This window comes from Morone saxatilis, unplaced genomic scaffold (genome assembly GCF_004916995.1).
Source record: "Morone saxatilis isolate NCDOM2014 unplaced genomic scaffold, NCSU_SB_2.0 Contig8, whole genome shotgun sequence".
Lineage (NCBI taxonomy): Eukaryota > Metazoa > Chordata > Actinopteri > Moronidae > Morone > Morone saxatilis.
Window position 1 is genome coordinate 24613698 of NW_023340257.1, and position 24443 is coordinate 24638140.

At 41.0% G+C, this 24443-nt stretch overlaps 1 protein-coding gene across 1 annotated transcript in view; it reads left to right on the forward strand.

Moving 5' to 3' along the window:
* The first annotated feature begins 754 nt into the window (after window positions 1-754).
* The window catches only part of prx (periaxin), a 29251-nt gene continuing 5562 nt past the window's right edge, over window positions 755-24443 (forward strand). Inside the window, 8 exon segments of the mRNA XM_035679632.1 lie at window positions 755-1037; window positions 12195-12250; window positions 14125-14232; window positions 16314-16439; window positions 17055-17214; window positions 19184-19377; window positions 19712-19953; window positions 20202-24436. Of these exon segments, the coding sequence (XP_035535525.1) occupies window positions 16410-16439; window positions 17055-17214; window positions 19184-19377; window positions 19712-19953; window positions 20202-24436 (4861 nt within the window). The 5' untranslated portion in view covers window positions 755-1037; window positions 12195-12250; window positions 14125-14232; window positions 16314-16409.

The window sequence follows — 24443 nt, forward strand, 5'->3', positions numbered from 1 at the left end:
CAGAGGATATCACATCATTTTTGGAAACTGTCCCACTGGTCGCCTTGCATATTAAGTGATCAGGACTTAATGGCAGATCAATCACTCCGGCGTTTCATGCAAACTCAGCAGTATACGGTGAGATAGTAGATGAGGAGGAGCATTATCCAAAGTAGCAAGACTGACCTTTGAGCTTTTATTTTATAGCCTGTAGTCAACGTTTTAAAAACTGGATATTGCTGATGTAGCCAGGTCTATATACAGCTTTCACTACTTTATCACTTTATATTCCTCCTGGAAACAGGGTAAAGGAGTCTCTGTAGTTATTTCCCTGATAATTGTGTTGATCTCCTGCAAAAGAGGAAGAAGACCTCAGATCATTTAAAATCAATGTACGTATTTGTTTTAGAGCAGCAACAAATTCTCATTTACCAGCTTTGAGATAATACAACTCACCTAGTGCTACTTTTGGTGTGTGAATCATCAGACTGACAGATCTCCTTTGACACACATAATGATGGATTTTATAAAACTGTAAAAAGGTTTTCTGCTTTCTGCGTGGAGACATGCTGCTGGCATCTCAGAGTCAGAGAGAGAGACAGTCAGTAGTCTCACTGCTCAGACAGTCAGTCTACTATGTTACAAACTTTGTTATCTTCTTCTCCTCCCTCCTTTATCGCAGCCCCGCCTGTTTCTGCCCTAATATGGGGGCATCTCTCTGCCCTCTGACCAATCAGGCAGCTGGATGCGTTCGTCCTAGAGATGCCATGGACCTGGTCCAGGCCTGAGGCTTCAGTGAGGGGAGCAACAGGCTGGCTGGTGACAAGGGGCAAAGACCTTAGACAGAGAGAGGGGGAAAATATTCAAAATACCAACAACGACAACATGAAACAGTGAAGGAGAGCAGCTGAGGACAGACAGGAAGTGAACGTGAGATAAAGGGAGTCGTAGGAAGATTAAGAAAAGAGAGAGAGGCTGAGATTTAAGCTGTGCTGCTGCAGGTGGAGGTCTGTCACCTTTGAACCGCTGGAAGAGGCACGCTGAGGCTGAGAATTAAGGTAGGCTGGATGTGGTTTAATAAAGTCTGTGCTGGTGACACAGAGCACTCTGCTGATACCTGAAGGCTCTCTGTGTGTCGCTCTGTGCAGAGTGGAATGCAGGTGTTAAAAGTCATGGTTAAAGGGGACTGATAACTCACTTTCTGGAGTAGCAGCAGTATTAAAACATCTTCAGCGGCCATGCCTTTGTTGGTCTGTGTCTGCAACCTGTGTCTGTATAATTTAGTTTTAAATCAGCCAGAGAACTTGTTTTATTTTCTCAAATATTGCTTCAACATTTGGCAGCTCAGGAGCTGCTGAGAGCTTTGCTGAGAGCTATGCAGAATAGTTTATGTATCAGCCTGCAGACTCCACATTGCTGACTTCGGAGAGCATAACAATAGAGTGCTGTTTAAATGCAAAGACAGTTTTAGCAAGACAGCTGCCGCTTGTGTTTATTCCAACATGCCAGTTGCTGGTTATAAACACTTGAGTATTCACTGAGGTTTACGGTAACTATTTGCAGCGTGGCATGTCACTATGAGTCCAAGTTTAAGAGAGTGTTTTGTAATGAGACCTGGGTCAAATAACACTTGAAAATTATTCATAGCATTTATTTAAACCTTAAGGAGTGCCAGAAGGGTGGGGTCTCCAGCACCGGACAACACCTCAAGAAACATTTAGAGAAAAGCACCTAAACTCTAGTTTATCAGAATAACAGCACGCCCCAGGCAAAAATAAGTTTTAAATGGCTTTGTGCTGCAGAGCAGAGCTGACAGAGCTGCTAGTGGCAGAACGCAGCCATTTCAAATAGCCCCTGTCTTAATGTTACACACCAGCGACAGCTGCAGTGTGATGGTCATAGGATCTGTTTGCCCCTCAATTCCAGCTCCACCGCAGAGCTTACATACCAGCCTGGTATGTATTATGGCCCAAAGTGGGTTCAGAGGCTGCTGTAGCCAAAACACACCCGCTCTGTAGCACTGGGTTACATAATGCAAGCACTGGGTCATTTTTGGGTAACAGATATTAGTGCTATTATATCAAACTTTCTTGATAATACCAAACTCATCTAAAAGGCAGATTCTGCTTTCCAAGAACTTGTTATGCTGGTTATGTGTTTTTGCCTTTGTTGTCAACATATATTCCCATTTAGCTCCTTGAAACACATCTCCACTAGTTCAGGTTTTACTCTTTTCTGCTGTTGAGTCCAACTGAATCCAAGAGATGACGTGTAGAGGCTTCTTATACTTCTGTGAAAGCACTGAGCCTAAATTCAATATGAAGTTCAAGCTTTTGCAGTGTCAGCTAAGTGGTACAGAAATTCCAATGAACGTGACAGCCCTAACATAGTCAGCTGTGAGCTACATGGTCCATTGACAATTTGACAAAATGGCAGAGCCGCCGCTGTATTAATTCATTCTGTTGTTGTCAGATACACTAATCATGTCTTCTAATGAACTGTAAAATCAAAGTTTCTCATCTCTCGCCTGCTGCTGCAATTCTGCCTTAAGATCTTTTGTTATTGTTATAATAATTTGCTCCCTGAATGAATCCTTTTCACAAGTTAATTGTATGTACAGAAGCTTGGCAGCATATTTTTATAGGCTTTTCCATCTTCGTTCACTTTGAGCCCATTAGTGCATGCTTTAATATGTTTGTCCATATGGTTGTTAACATTGTTGATGTCTCTGTATCATCCAGTAGTAATGGCAGCTGCCAAACCCCTCTTTGCTCCAGCTGGAATGGAGGCCAGTAACTGAACTCTGCACTAATTCTGTGGGTACAAACTGTCACTGGGATCACAGGAACAATTCTGATGCTACAAATAAAATCTGAGGTGTCAAACTCTTGCGGCATTTTGTTATTGTGGACGCTCTAAGACATCTCTGTTATTTTGAGGTAACTCGCTGCTCTGGAAGATGTGCAGCAACAGGTTTAATTTGAGTGTGTATCCATGATCTGGGAGTAAATGACGTCAAAAATAAAGTGATGGATGATGATAGCAGTTTCCTGGCGACATGGTGGTTGCGGTTGTGGGTGTGGTAAATTTTAGACCAGGAAGTAGGGTCAAGAGTTGATTGGGCATTTAGGAGGGAGTCCTCATGAGGAAACACTGCTTGACGTACGTTCAAGGGTGAACTTCCCTCAGTATACACAGAGAGCCGAGAGGATTTTTCAGGAAGGAAGACTTGTGTAAACAAATGACTTTAGAGCACATGTCATGTCATATTTGAGATACTACTGAAATATATTTATTCCCCAAACTGAGAAGCAGTTTATAATCAGTTTTGTACCCTGAAATGACCAGAACCATGTGTGTCTCTCACCATGTGATAAGTATATCTGTCAAAAAATCTCTGTTTCCTGTTTACATGGAGGCATTTCCTGTCCAGAAGTTTACGCCAGCAGGTTTGTCTTGTTTTGTCCATCTGATGTCTCAAACAGCCAGGAGACACCCTGGGATCTATCTCGCTGATCTTGAATGGGTTGGACATTATGCTGTTTGGTGGATGCTTTTATCTTCGGAGGCTCACAGCAGCAACACTTCCTCAACGTTCGGCTCGGATGGCCACAGTGGGAGTCAAAGCTCTGGCAGTGTCAGTGCCATGCTGTAGCCACTGAGCTCCACAGGCTTTCTCTTTATTCTCCAGCCAAAGTGGGGCGGCACACTTTGTCTAATTATGAATGCTCACATTCACCTACCAAACATTTCCTTCAAGTTCCACACTGCATGACTGTCAAAGAGGTGGTGTTGTAGTAGTTGTAGCAGGTAACCCCTTTTTGCTTTCACACTGTTGCTCTCTTTACTGTAGACAGACACAGGTAATCAATGTTTGAATAGTAAATATTCAGACACTAACAAGTACATAGTAATTCACTGAAGCTTGTCAGGCGTCTACATCTTTGGATTCAAACACAATATCACAACAAAAACTGATAAATCCTCTGTTTCCTTTGGATTCTCTGGCAGTAGCAGCAGCACTGAGCATCACTAATGATGGAACTGTGATTACTGTGCTAACAGCAGCTAGATCAGAAGCACAATATCATGTTGTTGTTGGATCCTGTGAATGAACGACGACTATTCTTATCGTCACTGCGAGGCAGGAAATCTGTGTGGTTCCCTCACTGTTTCCACAAATCCCTTAAAGACCCACATCCTCTCAGAGTACTTACTGACCTAATATGCAATATAAAAATATTGCCATTTGCTATGTACTCATGTGTTATTTCTTGCACCTGCAGCTTCATGTCTGTTGAAGTGGAACGTGGAACTGAAGCACGAATGTTTATCCTTGATATACTGTGGCTTGGTTTGTCCCTTACTTGTACATCAGTAGTCTTATTTTGTTCTGAACATTACTCAGTTCTACAGCAGACTCCGATTTGACCACCATGAAGCTTATATTACTGTATAATAAAACAACTAAATATCAGTTATGTCAGCTGCTATAATGACTGACAGCAGTTCATAGCCACAACAGGGGTACTCCATGGATTTAGCACTGCACTTCCATAAAGCTGTTGGATTGGATGCACAAGCGACAGATGAAAACAATGGGCTACATTTCCCATAATGCAACCAACAGCATATTTTCATCATCTTTCCATAAAAACCTTTAAAAGACATTATATAACTGGTTGCACAGGCTCAGTTTATCTGTGAGACTGAACCACTGTCCTTCCAAAAACAATGTCATTGTTAGTTTAGATAATACCCAGACCTCACTGTAAACAGTTTTACTGCAGTTACTAATAAAAAGTCTCTCATATAAACTGTTGACAGATGGGAAATTCTTCTCACTTTCATTGTTCATTGTTGGTGGAGACAGAAACCCCCGAACTTTTGCAAATAGCACCACAACTAGCCTATCTGAATGACTGCTGATAGTGGTTAAGTAGGAAAATGGGTGAAGTGATCCTTTAACTGTAATCTATCTTTGATGTCGTCCATTCATGCTGACTGTACGCTGCCAACATGTGTTTGGCGCTGGCGTCAACCCTCTCATCTCAGAGGCTCAGTCTTCTGCAGACGTTGCCATGGAGATGCTGTGACATAATCATGATTGGACGGTGTTTCATTCGTCTCCGGGAAAAATGAAAGAAAATCAATTAAATGATCTCCCGCTGGTGCTCCATTTACACAAACACACTGAAAACCTCTCCCTCTTGTCTTTCAGTAATGTTTTTCATTCCGGTTTCATTTGCAGTTTCTATGTATTTACAACTACAAATTACAGCAACCTTACAACCACATTGTTTCTTTTGAGGTTCTTTTCTGTCACATTTCACCTTTTTGCTTTTTTCTCTGCTGTCCCCACGCTGACTCATACACAAATTCTTACATCATCATATCTGTCCAATCATCTCTGTGTCCATGTTCCTGGATGCTGCTCTTTAAAGATTATCACGATGCTGTCATTCTGTTTTCAGATAGACAATAAATACTGTCATATATTAAATACTGTCTAATTGATCTTTCCCAATTGATATCAGTCTCCACGTGTTTGGGACTCTGGATTCTCATGTGAATGCATGGACAATACATACTGTATGTTAGCATATGTCTTAGAAGCATTATTTTCCAAATGGTATGTAAATATTGTGCTCTGGCTACTTACATACGATAAATTAATAGACATAGAGGTCTGGGAAAGTGTGGTAAAATATGGTTTAATTCATGGATGTGTGGCCTGTGTTCAGAAATCTTCTCTTTCAGAAGGAACTAGTGATGCTGATTTCTACATTTCACTGTGTTTGTATAGTATTTAGAGTCAGTATTGTGTTTTGAATAGAAACAGTTTCCCTTCTCTGGTCTTGTGATTGTCCTAAAATTAGATCCAATAAGGTTTGTGTTACGTAGTCAGACTGCCCCCAGTTGTGAAATGGTGTTGCGGTATTTCCTCTGTGTGTTTCCTCTAATGTAGGTACGTGAGGAGAAACCTATTTTTGTCAATATCTGGCCTGACTGATAATACCTTAGTCCACAAATAAATCACAAACTCACATCCTCAGCTGTCTCTCATGTGCTGCATCACTGCTGCACTGTGTTATGTTAAAGAAATGTTATCAGCTTTTTAAAGGGCAGATAGGTGGTTGTTTTCTTTGGGCTGACACCTGATGCTCCAGTCCTTCCAATACTGAGCCAACTATAACATCATTAACTTGTCCATCTCTAATGGGCTTAGAGCAGACTCTGAACAGGATTAGAGCAGCAGAGTCAGTTTCACAAGGCTGCTGCCGTAAGTCAGAGCGGGACAGTGCAGGACAACAAAAGGTATTCAGCTCACAGCACACCATCACATTCCCTGACCGGTCCGAGGGGTCACCGCTACCCTGCTTTCAAAGAGACTGTCCTCGTCAGAAAGAGGGCATTGGTTCTGAGACTGGAGTATGTGACGTCTTGCAGTTGTTTGAACAAAGTAGCGTACCATTGTTGTGTTACCAAGACAAGCTGGATGTTTGTGTGTACAAAGAGTGTGACCTTACACACACAACGGTTGGTGTCCCTCCGAATAACCATATGCCATTGTGCCAATACAGGAAGTAGTGTGCCTTTTAGTGAGGTGGAAAGTGAGGATGTAGAGCAAGCCCCCCAGGAAGAGCACTGGGCTTTGAAGTCATTTTGAGATTGTGGCCAAACCGTGTAATTACAGCAATGGCGTCACGTGATGCACACTGGCCCCAAAAGACATTTTGCCAGCTTACATCGTGAAAGATACAGCTGTGGATACATTATTTTGAGCAAAATGACTCGTTTATCTATCCATTTGGTCCGATAACAATTTGAAAATCTAGAAGAGCCACACCATTAAATCATGTTATCCCCATTAAAGTTAGCAGAGAGCTAAACTGGAAGTTAGCAGATCCACCTGGTGAATATAATGCTGAATATTCGCTCTATTTTAGCTAGTTTTTGGTCTCTACAAACTCCTGGACTCACAAGATCGCGAGACCACACAAGAATCCCATTATACCAGCCCCAAACCATAGTGGTTCAGACCGATCAGCGTCCTGTGAGGAACTACTGGCAGCTACAGCATGATCCACGGCTTCAGTGTGTGTGAGAAGTGAGTCTGTGCTTGAAAACAACAATGGTGGCTGCTAAAGAGGTTTTAGAGCTTTTTAGCTGAAAAATAACTGCCAAAAACAACACTATGAGGACACGAGAGGGAATCAAAACAGTAAAGTGGTGGCTGGACAGATGAAAAATGACCTGGAACTGACGATGAAGCTCCGTGAAGATGAGGGGAGCTGCTGATAATTCTCTGTAGGTTCACTACAAGCAACCTCTTTCACATCGTCATTTGATACATTGTTATATTAAAAATACTGATTAAAGCTGCCTTAACCATAAAGTTGACAAAATGCTCATAAGGTATCGGGACACTCCCTTCAAGATTTTAACCATTTATTGCAACAATACACATTTTAGCTTGGTGGCATGGCTCTGCCCACATGAGTTAGATTGGTGGACTGCTGCTCCTCACTAACAGAGAAACGTTGCAGCCGTGCAGCTTCTTGGTGTAAATATGTAAATGTGCTTAATTCCTTGTTCCAGCACGCTTTCATAAAGAATGATGAAATGTAAAACTGATATGGGAAGTAGAAAGGCATTACTCATCTTGTTGTAACTGAGCCTTTTGCACAGACTGCAGGGCTGAAGTTGAAAGGGCTGTCAGACCGTGTTTAAGCTGTTTTTTCCACTCTATGACCACGCTAACAAACCCGCCCGCATTATCAAGTCTACTTGAGACAACTTAATCCAGCTCCTGCTAGACAAACTGCAGACTGGCTGACAGCACCAACAAGCTCTTTAGCTTTCTGGTTTGTTCTCTGATCTTCAAATTCAGAGCCCCTCGTGAGTCAGGCAGCGAGAACTGAGACTGCATAGTTACATATCTGCCTCTTACACACGACATTATTGGGATTAGGATTTAGACAGATTTCACTGGTGATTAATAATTTTAATTTATGAATAGAATCACTAGAAAATAATTTGTTTGCAAATAGTCTAGGGGAGGACAGAACTCCAGACAGAAAGCAAACTCGTGCTTTTATTCAGCCTCTTGGATATTTTTGTCATTTTGACTCGGTTGTTGGCACAGAGCACTTTGATCAGATTTGGGGCCTGTGTGTTCAGTGCTGGCACAGTCTCACCCAGACTGGATGTGTGTATGTTTGATGTTGATCTGTGCCACTGCAATACAAACAACTTGGCAACCTAAGTAAGCAACTGTTTACTTGTTATTCTTTTTCATTTATTTTTCCTTTGAGATGAAATCTGCTTTTCACAAGCCCTTTGGACTTTTTTCATGGTCTAGCACTACATTCGCTTTCAACCAACAGCGAACATAAAGGGATTCCAGCGGCTGTTATGAAGTGGATTCAGTGGCGAATGGTTTTGAGATAATTATGTCGAAAAAGAATCAAATCAACTCCCCAATAATTTGAAGGAATAACTCAGTTGTTTTGAGTGCACTTACATTTGTGCAGTATTATAAGTGTTGGTGATTTAATTCCACTTTGTTCCATAGCCCCAAAATTAATTGGCTACCAATTTTGATAGTTGATTAATTGTTTCTTATCATACGCTAGCTGTTTTGTCGTAGTAGGTAATGTAATAATTTGCTTTAGTAGAAGAAAACTGAATAAATTCAATTCAAGTGTTTTTATAAAGGTGATGCATTAAAGGTAGTCTTACTTTATTCAGATAAATAAATAAGTTTTAAGTTTAATTAACTGAATGAATTTGGTACAATTAACTTACCAAAGTTACCTTAATAATAAATACTTGAGTTACTCAAGTTCAAATCAAATATTTTTCATGCTTAAATTGCTGAGTTAAACTAACTCATCTGGTTTTACAGTGTAGAGATTACAAGTCGTGATATATATTCAGCAGTTGTTTATGAATTTTGGATTTTGTACGTACATCATGCTGAAGGCTGAGGGTCCATGATGATTGGGGCATGTCATCAGGCGTGTGGAGGCCTGCAGATGTTTGAGTTGCATCTATAATAAGACTGGGCTGCGAGGCATTTCAAATCTTCAACTTCTCCTCCTCCTCCTCCTCTCCTTTGCCATCCCTCCATTCCTCTGCTCCGTCCAGGGAGGGCTGCCTCCTCCACCTGCTGCAGTCTGTCTGTCTGTCACAGAACTGCAGTTTAAAGCTGCTGTCAGGGGCAAACCTCCATGAGTCTCACTGTACGAGATTTTTTTCTTAAACTGAAATATTCTGTGACTACAGTGCTCAGAAAACTGAATATTTTGATTTAAAAAAGACATGTTTTATAACTGAAAACTACCACTTTGATAAATAACTAGATTCCTTTTTACATTTACAAATGACAGCACATTACTGTCACTGTAACCTGTCTGCTGTAGGTTAATGAAACACAGCGGTGACGACTGCTCATTTGTGCTCTGACTGCCACTTTCAGGCCATCAGTACAGCAGTGTAGTGGTTGCACCTGTTGTTGCTGCTGATACAATGTCAGTCACTCAGCACAAAAATAATAGCTGGAAAGCCTTGATCTCAACACGACAAGCTGAACATCTCTGTTTGACGAGTGCGTGACAAAACTGAATTTGCTTGTCAAACAAAATGAGTCCCGATAGTTTAACATGAGCTGAATTAAAAATTAAAAATTTACCAGAATCCTAATTTTTTTCATTATGTACCACAAGCACCATTAATTAATTTCTTTCATCATTCAATTTTTCATTTGTAGATTTCATAACATAAAAACATCCTGGACCTGCTCAGTGTTCAACAGCAGATATTACAGTCATTTATCTAACAATGAAACAAATGATTATAGTCTCAAAATGAGATCCGCTGTGTTAGATATATCTCATTATCACTGCAGTGAGTCAGTGGGATGGTTTAGACGTCTCCATTCTCATCACTTAAGAGCGTATCACTTCATGTGTAAAGGGTCTATCTCTCCAAAACTTGTTCTATTCCACTAATGCCTGTCCCTGCTCCTCTGTGGCTCACACACTGACGGCTGGTCAGCAGTGAATGCGTGTTATGTGTTCCTGTGACCTCCTCGATACCAGATACCTACAACCCACCCAAACAGGCACGACATCCACGCTGACACTCTACACGCACATATTCAAACACACAGATGGGCTTTCTCCCTTGCGCAGACACAAATACACGCACACAAGCATACAAGCACACGAACACATACCTAAGCTGAGGCTGTTAAAAAAGCGATCACATGAAGGCAGGACTGCGAGGAATGAGCTTGCTGGGGGCCACGGTGATGGAAAGCCAAGTGATTCCTGGCAGAGTTGTGCTGCTGATGGACTAATGGTAAACTGACCAGGAGAAGAGGTTCTGCTCAGTTAAATGAATCATTCCTTTCAATGATGATACTGTCTAGGCTCTGCCCTGTGCTGCTGTTTATATAACCAACCAAGTTACTGTGGATACACTGTAGTCCTCAAAGTTGCCTTCCACATTGTAGCTTCGCAACTCTGTGCACAAAAGAGCAACAGAGGCCATTTTAATACAACCAAACCATTTAAGCATTCTGTGTGAATCACTTGTGTATTATAGCTGTGGCTACACACACTCAGCTTCACTGGTTCCTGCCGGCAGAATTTCTGTTTTTATAGTTCGCATTAGCTCTCCATGGTGACTGGTTGATGGATATTAAATGTGTTTGAAAACAGTTGCCAGTCCGGAAACCTTAAATGTCTGAGTGGACATCAAAGCATCAAAGCATCAGGAAGCTAGCTGTGGAATCCAGACAGCAGTCTGGTCTGGTCTGGTCTAGTTCACTTTTTGGCTGCACCAATTAGATCCCTGCTAGCCTTAAATCAGTGTGAAATTATTCTATTTGTTGATATATATTTTATAGTATGGATGCTAATGCACGTGCATTGTCTGAAAAGGAAAGAAAGTTGCTGTTTCAGTGCCACAGCAAGAACAAACATCTCATCATGTGATTGTGACGGCTGTACGTGTATCTTTGCAGCAGGCTGTCGGTCTGTGTTGGCTCTCTTTAAGTGGGACAGTTCACTATTTATCTCCTGACATTACTTTAATCAACTGACTCAGACGTAGTTTAAGACATGGTGGAGCTGCTTCTATATATCTGTTTTCTGGGAGTGACATACAACTGAACTGTAACCATAACAAGCACATTTGTTAGATATGTTAAATGTTTTTGTTGTTATGACAAAGCCACTTCTGTCATGGATGTTTTGGGGCTGTTGGAGTTGTACCACTGGTTTCCTAAAAGTGTCTAAGAGGAGAGTTTGGATGGTTTGGGCTCGGGTAGCCGGTGCAGAGGCAAGACTACGGAAAGAATCCCAGGACTGCCATCCCAGAAGCTTCAGACTGACAGCCATGTCACTATAGCAGACGCTCAAACTCCATATGCACGAGCCTGACATGAACACCTGACGCTACACAAGAATGTTACTGGAGCTTATTTACTGCTATATTATACAGTCCTGTTTGATGGCGTGTCATTCTGCATACAGACAGAGCTTTATGTAATAAATGTCCACTGAAACAACATTTATTGAAATAGTGTGTTGAAATCATTCTACATTATGTGTGCACACATGCAGTGAGAGTGGATGAGTAAAATATCTGAAGCAGAGGTGGAAAGCATCCAGTAAATCGTTAATCAGTTTTAGAAGTGTATCAATCAGTTTATATTAAAACATTAGAAAAATAATTGATCAGATAGTGAACATTATATACTGAAGTTTAAAACATTGTTGAGACACAGAGTCATAGACAATACAGCGATACTAAACAAATAATGTAGAGAAAGGGAAAATGAACACACTTCATTCATGTCAAAGGAAAGAAAACAAATCAGCAAAGCAATTTGTGTGCACCTTGAAAATAAACATAATTATTTATTCCTTTTTCTACTTCCTTTTTCTCTTGTTTAAAGCAGTCTGTGGTTATTGGACAGGTGTTAGTTTAATTTTAATCTACCGCACATTCAGTTGAATTAATTCAGCCAGTTCAGGAAATGGTTTTCCATTCCTATTTTTATGTTGCTCTCAACTCTCAAATGCAATATGATTAAAAAACTGTGAATGGATGTACTTCATTGCCGTCTCCTCTTAATTAAACACTAAGTTATTACAAAAACCAGAATAACCTGAGTGTTTTTTTCTTTCTTTCTTTTTTAGACTCTGACAGAGACCAAGAGGACAGTCATGTTTTCAGCCAGACCAGAGACCCAGCCGTAAGTACACACAGACCTTCTGTTCATGCAGATACATAAACCAACCATAACGTTCTTCTATAGTGAGAGCCATAACACATAAACAAGTGAGAGGCGAGATTTTAGATGATCAACATGACAAACAACAACAGTCTACATCAGTATTCACTGAGCAGGAGATGGTACATGTTTTTTTTTTCTGTGCTCTCAATCAATTTAAAAGCACCATCTGTCCCCAACACAATAATAACAGTGCAGCGTGTTATTATCAGCTCCGAATACGCAGCCGACGCTTTAACTCAGTGGAGCGATTCTTTATGTGATTGTGGTTTGATGAGAGAAATGAGTGCCGACAGATGTTACTGCACTTTACTGAGGTTGTTGCTGAGCTCTAATATGTTTAAAATAATTTAGTGCATTATTACACTTTATGAAGAGAGTTTTACATTATTTTTGATTGTGTACTTGAAGCTCATAAACAGGGTACTAAATCACTCTAGCTCTGTCTTTTAGTGTTCACTGGCTGCTGAATGTGTGTGTAAGAAGGGATTAAAAGAGGAAGCAGTATTTGGTTGGCAAAAGAAATCATCTTAATGAGTGAAAAACATAACAGGAATAATTATAGCATTAGTTATATAAGGGATTTAGCTCACTATCTTCACTGGAAATGTGTAGCTGCTAAGTGTGAAAGGTCACAGCAGCCCGACAACAGGTGAAGTGCTAAGACAGGATGTTTTTACAAGATTAACTATGCAAGAGTTTATGAAGCAAGCTGAGGAAGGGGATATGGGAGGCTGGAACATGACATGTTTCCTCCAGAAAGGAGGTAAGAGGTTTGATTCAGTCAGGGGAATAAAACACACACACAATAATAACAATACTAAAAGCTCTGGGGGATCTATATTCAGATTCAATGAAATAAACAGGTCATCAGGAGACAAATACGACACTTTCCACACAGCTCTCCTAAAAAACCTCCTCCAGTGATGATATCTGGACACAGGAAGTTAAAATAAATTCAGTCACCTTTAGAGGTTTTGATACTTTTAGCAAAACACGCGTCTTTGCGTTATAGTACGTGCACAGCTGAGGGAGCCTGGCCTACAAAACACATCTTCAAATGCATTACCAGCCATCATTACATTAATAAAGATTATATATTTACCTTAATGCACTGATTCAGCATCTTACTTGTGTGTAGCCCAACACATGTTACAGAAATCAAATCAGTTTGTCTTCCTGGGCAAGTAGCAGACCCATTCTCTGTTTGAGAGATCGGTTCATTTTATGTCCTTTACGATAATAGCAAGTGTGTGTAGGCGGTGTGAGTGGGAAAAGTTAGGAGTTCGTGTCTTTCATGAGGAGTGAGCACTCAGTACGTTGGACAGGCTGACCCTGTACAAACTGGACACTAAAAAGAGTCATTCAAAAAGATTCATTTGTTCAATTTCGCCCATCGCTACTGCTGGCCGTGATATAGCTTCCTCAGAGATAAAAGCTCATTTTTTACTGCATCTGCTGAAGTTCAGTTGTCAGCAACTGTTTAGTTTTATTTGGTGGGGTGTCATGACAAACCCACAGCTTGTATTTCCTTTGTAATTCTTGCTGAGAATGCTGACTGAGCCTCACATGCACACTGCAACACAGATTCAAACCTGGGAGCCACTGGAGCAGTGGAAAGCCGAGAATGTCAGTGCTTGTTGAAATAAATTGAGAAAATTCAAACAGCGGTCCTCATGTTCCTCAGATTTTCCCACACCAGTCTCCCTGAAGCTGCAGTACAAACCTGCTACGGAGTTGCAAATAATCTTGTTAGTCGAGTTAAAGAGTAAAACCACACTGAAAAGTTCTGCTGCATGAAAGTGACTTAACACTATCTTCTACTGTGTGGACAGGTAAAAGACAAGAGGCGGTCGCCCCCCTCTGACAGGTCCCCCTCCGGCCCACAACGCAACCCTCACCACAGCGGCTCCACAGACGAACAGGAGAGCCCTGAGAGAGTGGTGAGACACACACAGACACACACACACACACACACAAACCTGCATTAAACCACTACAAGGATGCACAGAGAGTGACACACACACAAAGTATACATGCATATCTGGGGATATTAGAGTGTGTCGATGAATGCTGTTTAGAAATGCGCTCAAGAAGAAAAAGAAACAAAATAAAATTCAAAGATTTAAGGTATGCTTATAAAAGAAAAGGGAATTCTCATTAGCTGCATTAAAGTTAAAAGATTCATTCTGATGTTTGTCTTTGCTCTGATAAATAGAGAGGCAACCCATGTTAACAGATCAGAGCCGCCACACTGACTCAGCTGCAGCATTGCTGCAAGCAGTTTTTCCGCTAGCTGTGCCAGTTTCCAGAAAAACAGATAGTTAAATGGTCTGTTCATAGTCATATCGACATCACACCAGCAACACTGTAACACTGCAATGTGTCGTTTTTACACTTCGATTCTTCGACTTTGTGGACATTAAACAAACAAGATACAACCTGTTAATGGGTGAGTTCTAGAGGTGCCGGTAAGTGGATTCTGTTACCTTTGGAAGGCGAGAGGCTAGCTGTTTCCCCCACTTTCCAGTATTCATGCTAAGCTAAACTAACTGGTTGCTAGTTGTAGCTTCATATTTAACAATGAAGCATGTGGTCACAATCTCTCGTCTAACTCTTGGCAAGAAAGCTAATTTAAAAAAGCCCAATATCACAAATCACAAACTGGCCTCAAGGGGCTTTACAATCTGTACAGTATACAACACCTTTTATCCTTAGACCCTTGATTCGAACAAGATAAAACTCTGTTCCTTTAATTCTGATAAACAAACCAACAAAAGCTGTTTTCATAACAAATGCACAAATTATCAACTTGGATTAGGGGTGAAGAGCTTGACAGCCCCACAGGGTCAGTTTATTTTACCTGTACCTGCATTATCCTGGTGTATGCTGCCGTTGTGATTTACTTTATTTGGACTGAGGAGAGTCCCTGTGACATTGACCTCTAAACCCTCAAAGCTAAAAATTTTGAAATCTTTATGAACTACATTGTTCTTCGGATATATTTGGAAAGGAGAACGCAGCATTATGACTGACCTCGTGACCCCAGCAGCCACCAGGCCCATACAAACTGGATCACAATAGTCCAGGCCCAATCTGCTGAGGTCATTGTCCACCACATAAACAACCTTTCATTTCTCCCAGCTCAGCACAGATGCCAGTCGTGGCCTTTTCACGCTGCAGCAGGTGATGGCCAGCTGCTGGACGCAAAGTCCACAACAAAAAACATCTGAATGTTGCAGATCTGAAACCAGCCGCAGGTGTCGGGGGACTCTGTAAACACTCTGACCCACATTCATGGACTAAAAAAGTAGCACGTTAGCACTTTAAGAGTTTTTGTGAAACAAAGCAGTGCAGCTGCTTGTCGCAGGACAGTGACACCTGCTGGTTGCAAACAGAAATGTCAGTGTCGCTAACAGGCATGAAACAACAGACGGTTGGAAAAAGACCACGGTTACACAAAAAGTGAAATATATCTGTAACAAATATTAACATATATATTTCTTGTTTATATGATAAATCACCATCATAGTGAGATACTGCTTATTATAGGTTACCTGCATTTTCAAATGAAATTTACATTGTAAACTAGTTTTTGAGAATTCAATTGTAAAATTTTAATTTTAACTTTTATTTAATTATCAGATTACCGGAAACAAGTTTTTACACTGACACAGGTATCTTGCATAACCGTGGGGAAATGTATTAAGTTAATGAATATTACACAAATTCAAATTACATGAATGTGTCATTGCGGCAAATTAAAAAGAGTAATAATAAAAATATATAACAGCAACAACAGCCAATTATCATTATCATAATCATAACCACTGTCACCATCATCATCTTAATCCACAGTGGAGTAATAATAATAGATTATGCGTTAAAACAATTAACAAAATAATTATGAATTTTTTCAACCATAGTGTGGTTGATTTTGGGCTGTACTTTTGGCATCATGACATCCACCAACACTGCAGATCGTCTCACCCTGTGCTGTCTGTGTTCTCTGTGTTGTCTGCAGGTGCAGAAGGAGAAGCTCCATGCAGAGCTGAAGCAGGTGTTGAGTCAGAAGAGAAGTCATCTGAGAGAGTCAACCTGCCAACTCGCCCAACCAGAGATGGACTCGGAGCCCACAGACGAACAGACGGTAAGCTGGAGTCTAATAAATACTGGTAATGTGACTTCAGGCTTAATATCAGTATCAGTGGTTGATCACCGACTGGAGAGTCTTTATACCATAAATCAATAACAAAGGAGATGAAGTACGACGCACACAAACTCACTCAGATGGCTGAGAGAGTTCACGATTCACTTTTTCCTTCAAGAGCGGTCTACAAGTTATTTCCTTTGGGCAGTCACTGGAAAAATGGATGTAATCCAAGAATAGAGTGACCTTTCCTCCATGACAGCTTAATGGATAAAATGGATTCTGGAGTTAAGTGTGAAGTGACAAATAACTGTACAGTAAATTCTGCACTCACTCAAGCAAGTGAAACACGATATAAAACAGTGTTGAAGTCCCGTTTTTAATAAAAGTAAAGTAAAAAGTGACATAAAAGACATAAGAACATTCAGTTTCTTAGGTGATGCATTTTCTTAGAGCTGCACAATGTAATACAAGTGGCACCAAATGGTTTTAATAGGTAATGATTTATATATTTTTTTACTTCCACAGAATCACTGCTGAGCGAGAACTCATACATACCTTTGTCCTCAGTTTTCATCTTCAAGTATAAAAGTTGTGTGTCTGTGTGTGTTTTAGAGTGGGGAGGAAGCCTCTAAGACGGTGGAAATCGTGGTGGAGACGGAGGCGGAGGCTGGAGCCAGCGGCTACAGTGTGACTGGTGGAGGACAGCGAGGGATCTTTGTTAAAGATGTACTCAAAGACTCACCAGCTGCTAAACATCTCAGTCTACAGGAAGGTACCTGCGGTCAAATCTGACTCATTTAGGAAGCACTTTTGCCAAACATACTCAGTGTTTTAAAATGAACGTAATCCAAATAAGAAATAAAATGAAAATATGTACACAGCAAACTCTGAGCCATGGTGAGTGTGTGTCCTGGGTTTGTGAACCAGTGCGATGGCTTTGTTCATCAGTATCGTGTTCTTGGATATTCAGGATATTGGACATTCATGAAGGGTGTGAATGCCCTGGACTAACTTTAAAACTTGTAATACAAAATGTTTTTATACATTTAGAACCGTAAACCTGTTGAATGGATAAAAAGAAGCTTCTTATATATCTCAGATACAGGCAGAGTTGGATAGTTACAGCAAGTCATTCAGTTTTATAGTTAAACCAATAATATATATACCAAAAATATCAGTTTGAACTGTTTACACTGTGAATAATTATGAGAATTAATGTTCACTGGAGCTGCCCTTCACTGGTCAAAGACTCACGACTTTACATTGGATTATGTCAAAAGGCAACTTCACCAGCATCAACGTGGACAACAATTATGTTCAAGATAACAGATCAACACATATAAAAATATCAATTCTCTTATAAAATTGCATCTCAATGGTGCTTACAGTCTTTCATCAAAATGCTACTGCTGACCAGTATCCAGACATTAATGCTAATGGTCGTGCGTCTGTGCGACCACATTAACCATTGAATTAGGCACAATATCATAGACTATAATGAAGACAGGGGGAAAGAAAAACGGTGGACTGTTTGTGAACACAATGGACAACATTTCAAATGCAGATGGTCATTCTCAGTTCAAAGTGAAAAGGTGAACATACCATTATCTCCTATGGAATGTTATTCTTCCATTACCGAACCCATATATTTCTAAAGATTATGTGAGCTACACAAGTGTACGCCATTATTGATAGACGATATGTCACTATTTTATGATCTTCTGTGCTTTGTTCAGTTGAATCTTTGTGGATGTTACATAGGCTGCTGTGTTATTAAAATGTAAGGCTGGTTTCAGTAAGTTTATAGACTATACACTTATTGCCTTCCCTTGAGTGAAGAAACTTTCCTGATCCGAGGCTGTTAAGATGGGGACAGACTGGTTACCTAGCAATGCTCTATATCCCGAACATTAAATCCTTTATTAAGGTATTAAACATTTATGACTCAATTTAAGAGATTTGTGCAGTGTGCTCAAGTGTTTCTGGGTCTATCACAACATGTAAGGACTCTTTATATCCAGTTTTTCCACATAACAGTTAAATGGTCCCTACATATTTGATCTGTTGGTTTATCAATAATATATGAGACAACCATAAAAAGCAGGGTTTTTAAAAAAATGTTTACTTACTGGTGTACTTCTATTGATGTTATATTTACATCTGTGATCACACTTAGAAAAACTGGGAATATTTTGGTATATATTTAACAGTCAACTAACATATTTACATTTACATGTTTTCTATGGTCAGAGTCAGTCTCGTCCCTGTAACATGAAAGAAGTGGGGACCAGACAGCAGTGTGCCACTATTCAAGTAGCTCTTTCAGCAGATACTCTTACTTAAGTAGTTCTTTTAATGACTACTTCTACCTAAAGAGTATCTTAACACCATGCTAAAAAGAGCAGTGTTTTGTTAGCTTGTTTTACCTCTGATCACACAGTGTGCTTTGCCTCACCTGTAACCACAGCCAGCAGTGATGTCAAGGGGTCCTGAAGTACACCTGCACTTCACTGCAGCAAGATGAAAAGTTAAACCACTAGGGGTCAGCAAAGACAAGATTCTCAGGGGGTGTTACTCTTTAAGTACTTGTTATAAATGGACGTACTTCAGTACAGTTTATTGCTACTTGATTCTTTAGAAGTTCAATTCCTGACCTTAAATAAAAGTTCAAACTGGGATAGAAAGGTGTGAAAGTTTCACAAATTACTTAGACTTCAATTCATAATGTTGTCTGTGTGAAGGTGATCAACTGCTGAGTGCCAAGGTCTACTTCGACAATGTGAAGTATGAAGACGCTCTGAAGATCCTTCAGTGTGCGGAGCCATATAAGGTCAGCTTCCTGCTGAAGAGGACCATCCCTGGAGCAGAGGTCAGCGTGCGGCCTCGAGTTCCCAGTGTGGAGGTCAAAGGTCCCAAAGCCAAGATGGCCAAAATGGTAATCAATTATATTCTGTATCTATATGTGGTATGTGCTCTTGTAACCAAATTGTGTTTTAGTGGCATTTTCAGTTTGTTATAATCAGACTTTGGTAAAAACTACATTAAAAGCCCAACTGTCACTTATTGTAAATAATTAAATATTTAGTCCAATCTTTTAGAGCCTAAAATTAGGTTTAAAACTCATTCATAGTGTACATATATTCAGTTATTAAATTGTTCAACCAACATAAAGCCTGCACCTCAACAGATATTAACAGGCTCAAATTTTAGGGCCTTAAATATTGCCCACTGATCGTCTGGTCATTCATGTGTGTTTGTGTGTATTTCAGAGTGTGAAGGGCACCAAGACATTCAAGGTCAAGAAGAAGAGAGGAGGTCGTTTTGGTCTAAAGCGGCTTAAAGAGAAGCGCAGAGAAGAGCTGGTGATAGAGGGAACACCCCCCAGGCTAGAGATGAGTGACGTAGACGTGGAGTTTTCTCTCCCCAAATTCAAACAGAGGAGGAGCACGAAGGTCGACGCAGGAGGAGCCGGAGGAGCAGCAGCCGAGGGGAAGGCAAAGAGGAGGATCAGGTTGGCGTTTGTGTTTGTGTTCTGTGTTTGCTTTTCATGATGAAACTGTCACCATTAGCTGCCGTACTGACTGAACAGCATGTGAAGAAATTTGCAGAGGAACATTATGATGGTAGTTCTAAAACTGACTATTTTAATTACATCAAAAGATTATCTGAAAAGTGTGTTTTTGACATATTTCGCTTTTTGGCTATATTTCAATGTGTTTTTTTTCTTCTCTCTTTCCTTTCTTTACATGGTTCTCCCAGGTTTCCCCACATGAAAACAAAGGGCGGAGCAGAGACAGGGGGAAAAGTGGAAACAGGACGACTCGAGGGACAGGTGAATATCTCTCCACCTGAGATACCTGGAGCTAAAGTGAAAACCAAAGGAAAAGGACACAAGTTTGGAATCACCTTTCCTAAGAGCAAACACACAAAGTCAGGCGCAGCTTTGGAAGGTGGATCCGTGGAGCTAAAGCCCCCGGGTGTGAACATCCAGCCACCATCAGCGGAGTTCAGTTTGTCTGATAAAGATATGGATGTGGAAAAGGGAGGGGTTAAGATTAATGCGCCTGATGTGGAGTTTGCACTCCCTTCAGTAAAAGCTGAGGCCTCTTTGCCTGCTGTAAAGGGAAAAACAGAAATCAAAGCTCCTAAAATTGACATCAAAGGAGGAGTTGGTGCAGATGCAGCTGTGGGAAAAGTTGATGTAGACATGGGCAAAGGAGATGCAAAGCTAAGAATGCCAAAGTTGAAACTGCCCAAAGTTAGACTCTCACGTCATTCGGATGAGATAGATGGTGACATCAACGTAAAAGCCAAAGGGATGAAAGTGCCTCACACTGACATAGTACCTCCAAAAGTAAGAATCAAAGGAGGTGGTGAGATTAATCTCCCCGAAGCAAAGATCGAAGGTGATCTCTCAGCCAAAGCTGCATCGATTGAAATGCCTTCTGTTGATATTTCTTTACCAAAAGTGAAAGGGAAGTCTGACATCGACATCTCACTCCCAGAGTACGAAGGAGCTGGGAAGGCATCTATCAAAATGCCTGCCATTGATATCTCTGTGCCTCATATTGATTTGGAATTGGACACCAGACGTAGAATTCCTGATGAGGTGGAGGGTACTTTTAAAGGGCCCAAAATCTCCATGCCAAAGGTTGATATGTCGTTACCAAAGATGGAATCATCCAATGTAGATATTGAAGGTCCAGAAGGTGGAGGGAAATTCAGCCTACCCTCTGTGGACATCTCTCTCCCAAAGGTGAAACCTGTGGGTGAAGATGTGGATATGGACTATTATGTTGGTGGAGAAGGGAAGTTCAAAATGCCTAATTTTGACATATCTTTCCCAAAAATTAAGTCACCAGAAGGAGAAGTAAATCTAACAGGACAAGAGGTGGAAGGGGGCTTCAAGTTACCCAAAGTAGACTTGACCCTTCCTAAAGGTAAAGCCGGAATGACTGATATTGAAGAAGGTGGAAAATTTCAGTTACCATCATTTGACATCTCCCTCCCTAAAATGAAGACAGGTGAGGTGGAAGTCGATATCCAAGGCCCTGAAGTGAAAGGTGGTAAATTTGAAATGCCTGCACTTGACATTTCTCTGCCCAAAGGCCAAATGGAAGGAGACATTGATGTAGAAGGGCATGCTGGGAAGGGAGGAAAATTCAAAATGCCTACCTTTGATGTTTCTCCACCAAAGTTGAAACAACCAGAGGGTCACGGTGGAGCTAACATCCAGATGCCCTCTCTTGATGTATCACTGCCAAAAGGAAAGATGGCGGGTGACATTGAAATAGAGGGTCCATCTGCAAAAGGAGGGAAGTTCAAAATGCCCTCACTTGATGTCAAACTCCCAAAGATGGGGGCATCTGGGGCTGAGGTTGACTTAGAAGGACCTGAGATTAAAGGAGGGAAAATTGAAGTGCCATCGGTAGACATTTCTCTACCAAAAGGTAAATCCAAGGGTGAGGTTGAGATTGATGGAAAAGGAGGCAGGTTTAAGATGCCTTCATATAATATATCTCTTCCAAAAATGAGGTCCCCTGAGGGAGAGGTTGTTTTGGAAGGACCTGAAATCAAAGGTGGAAAGATCAAGATACCTACTGTCGATATCTCTGTTCCCCAAGGAAACGTAGAGGGAGATTTGAACATGCCCTCTGTAGACATTTCTCTCCCAAAAATGAAGCTACCTGAAGGAGATGTGAAGCTAGAATGTCCTGAACTTTCAAATGTTGACATTTCTCTTCCCAAGGCAAATGTGGAGGGCAACTTGGAGCTCGAGGGCAGTGGTGGTAGCAGAGCCAAGTTCAAGATGCCAACTTTTGACATCTCACTCCCAAAGATAAAAACCAAGGAGGGAAAGGTTGATATTGAAGGACCTGAAGTCAAAGGAGGAGCAAAGTTCAACATGCCATCACTCGACATCTCTCTTCCTGCTATGAAATCACCAGAGGGGGAGGTAAAGATCGAAGGTCCTGAAGCCAAAGGAGGAAAGTTCCAGATGCCTTCATTAGATGTGTCAATACCAAAGATCAAATCACAGGGAGGTGACATCGACATTGAAGGTCCTGAGTTCAAGGTTAATACACCAGAGGCAGATTTAGACCTAAAAGGGAAAAAAATAAAAGGAGGGAAAATAAACATGCCTACAGTTGATATCTCTCTTCCAAAAGGAAAAGCAGAGGGTAAAATAGATATTGAAGGACCCACAGGAAAAGGAGGCAAGTTTAAGATGCCTACATTTGATGCATCGCTACCAAAGATGAAGATGCCTGAGGGAAACATTGGCCTCGAGGGACCCTCAGTAGATATCTCTCTTCCAAAGGGGAAAGTAGAGGGTGACATACAAACTAAAGGTAAAGGAGGACATTTTCATATGCCCTCAATTGATGTGTCTCTCCCTAAAATAAAATCAAAGCGAGGTGACATCAACATCGAGGGACCGGAAATCAAAGGTGGGGACGTTAAAATGCCAACTATTGACATCTCACCCCCTCAAGGAACATTAGAAGGCGATATTGAAGGTGAAGGAAAAGGAGGCAAATTCAGCCTGCCGTCTGTAGACGTTGCCCTCCCAGCTGTAAAATTCCCTGAGGGAGATGTGAATTTCCAAGGGCCGAAAGTTAAGGGTGGGAAGTTTGAAATGCCGAAAATTGATCTCTCACTTCCTAAAGGAAAAGGGAGACAGGGAGACATTGATATTGACATTCACTCTGGAGGAGATTGGGATATTGAAGTACCATCCTGTGATATTAGACTTCCTAAAGGAAAAGTCAAAGGTGACATAAATGTTAAAGGTCCAAAGGGGGGGAAAGGTAAATTCAAAATGCCAAAATTTGATATTTCACTTCCAAAAGGCAATGCCAAAGTGGAAGGACCAGAGATTAAAGGAAAGATGAAAATGCCGACTGCTGATATTTCACTTCCAAAAGGAAAGATAGTGGGAGACGTTGACATTGAAGGACATGGGGGTAAAGGAGGCAAGTTTCACATGCCATCACTTGATGTTCCAGCTCCTAAAATAAAATCTCCTGAGGTAGATGTCAGCCTCAAGGGTCCAGATGTTAAAGGGGGACATTTCAACATGCCAGCTGTTGACCTTTCATTACCATCAGCAAAAGTTAATTTGCCAGAGGGTGATGTAAAATTAACAGGTCCAGACATCAAGGGCAGGAAGATTGAGATGCCGGACATTGATATTTCACTCCCCAAAGGAAAAGCAGGAGGAGAAATTGAATTCGAAGGGCATGGTGGTAAAGGAGGAAAGTTCCATATGCCATCGTTTGATATCTCTCTTCCTAAAATGAAAGCTAAGGGGCCAGAGATTAACATAGAAGGTCCTGAACTTAAGGGAGGAAACATCAACATGCCAGACATTGACCTTTCACTTCCCAAAGGAAAAGCTGACACTGACCTCAGTATTGAGGGTCCTGAGGTAAAAGGAGGGAAATTCAAAATGCCCAAAGTTGATGTTTCACTTCCAAAGATGAACCTGCCAGAGGGCAATGTGAAATTACCAACAGCTGATATTTCCCTCCCAAAAGGAAAGGTAAAGGGAGATGTTGACATTGAGGGACATGTGGGTAAAGGAGGAAAGTTTCATATTCCTTCGGTTAATATCTCTCTTCCTAAAATCAAATCAAAGGGAGTTGATGTTGATATTGAAGGACCTGAAGTCAAAGGTGACATGTCACTCCCTAAAATTACGTCTCCAGATGTAGATTTCAGCCTTGAGGGTCCAGATGTGAAAGGAGGAAAGTTTAACTTGCCAACTGCTGACATTTCACTCCCCAAAGGAAAAGCTGAAGGTGACCTTGATTTTGAAGGCCCTGAGGTAAAGGGGGGTAAATTTAAAATGCCAAAATTTGATGTCTCATTGCCAAAAGTTAATCTCCCAGAGGGCGATGTCAAAATAAAAGCCCCAGACTTTAAGGGAGGAAAGATTGAAATGCCAGACATTGATATTTCTCTTCCCAAAGGAAAAGCAGGAGGAGAAATTGAAAT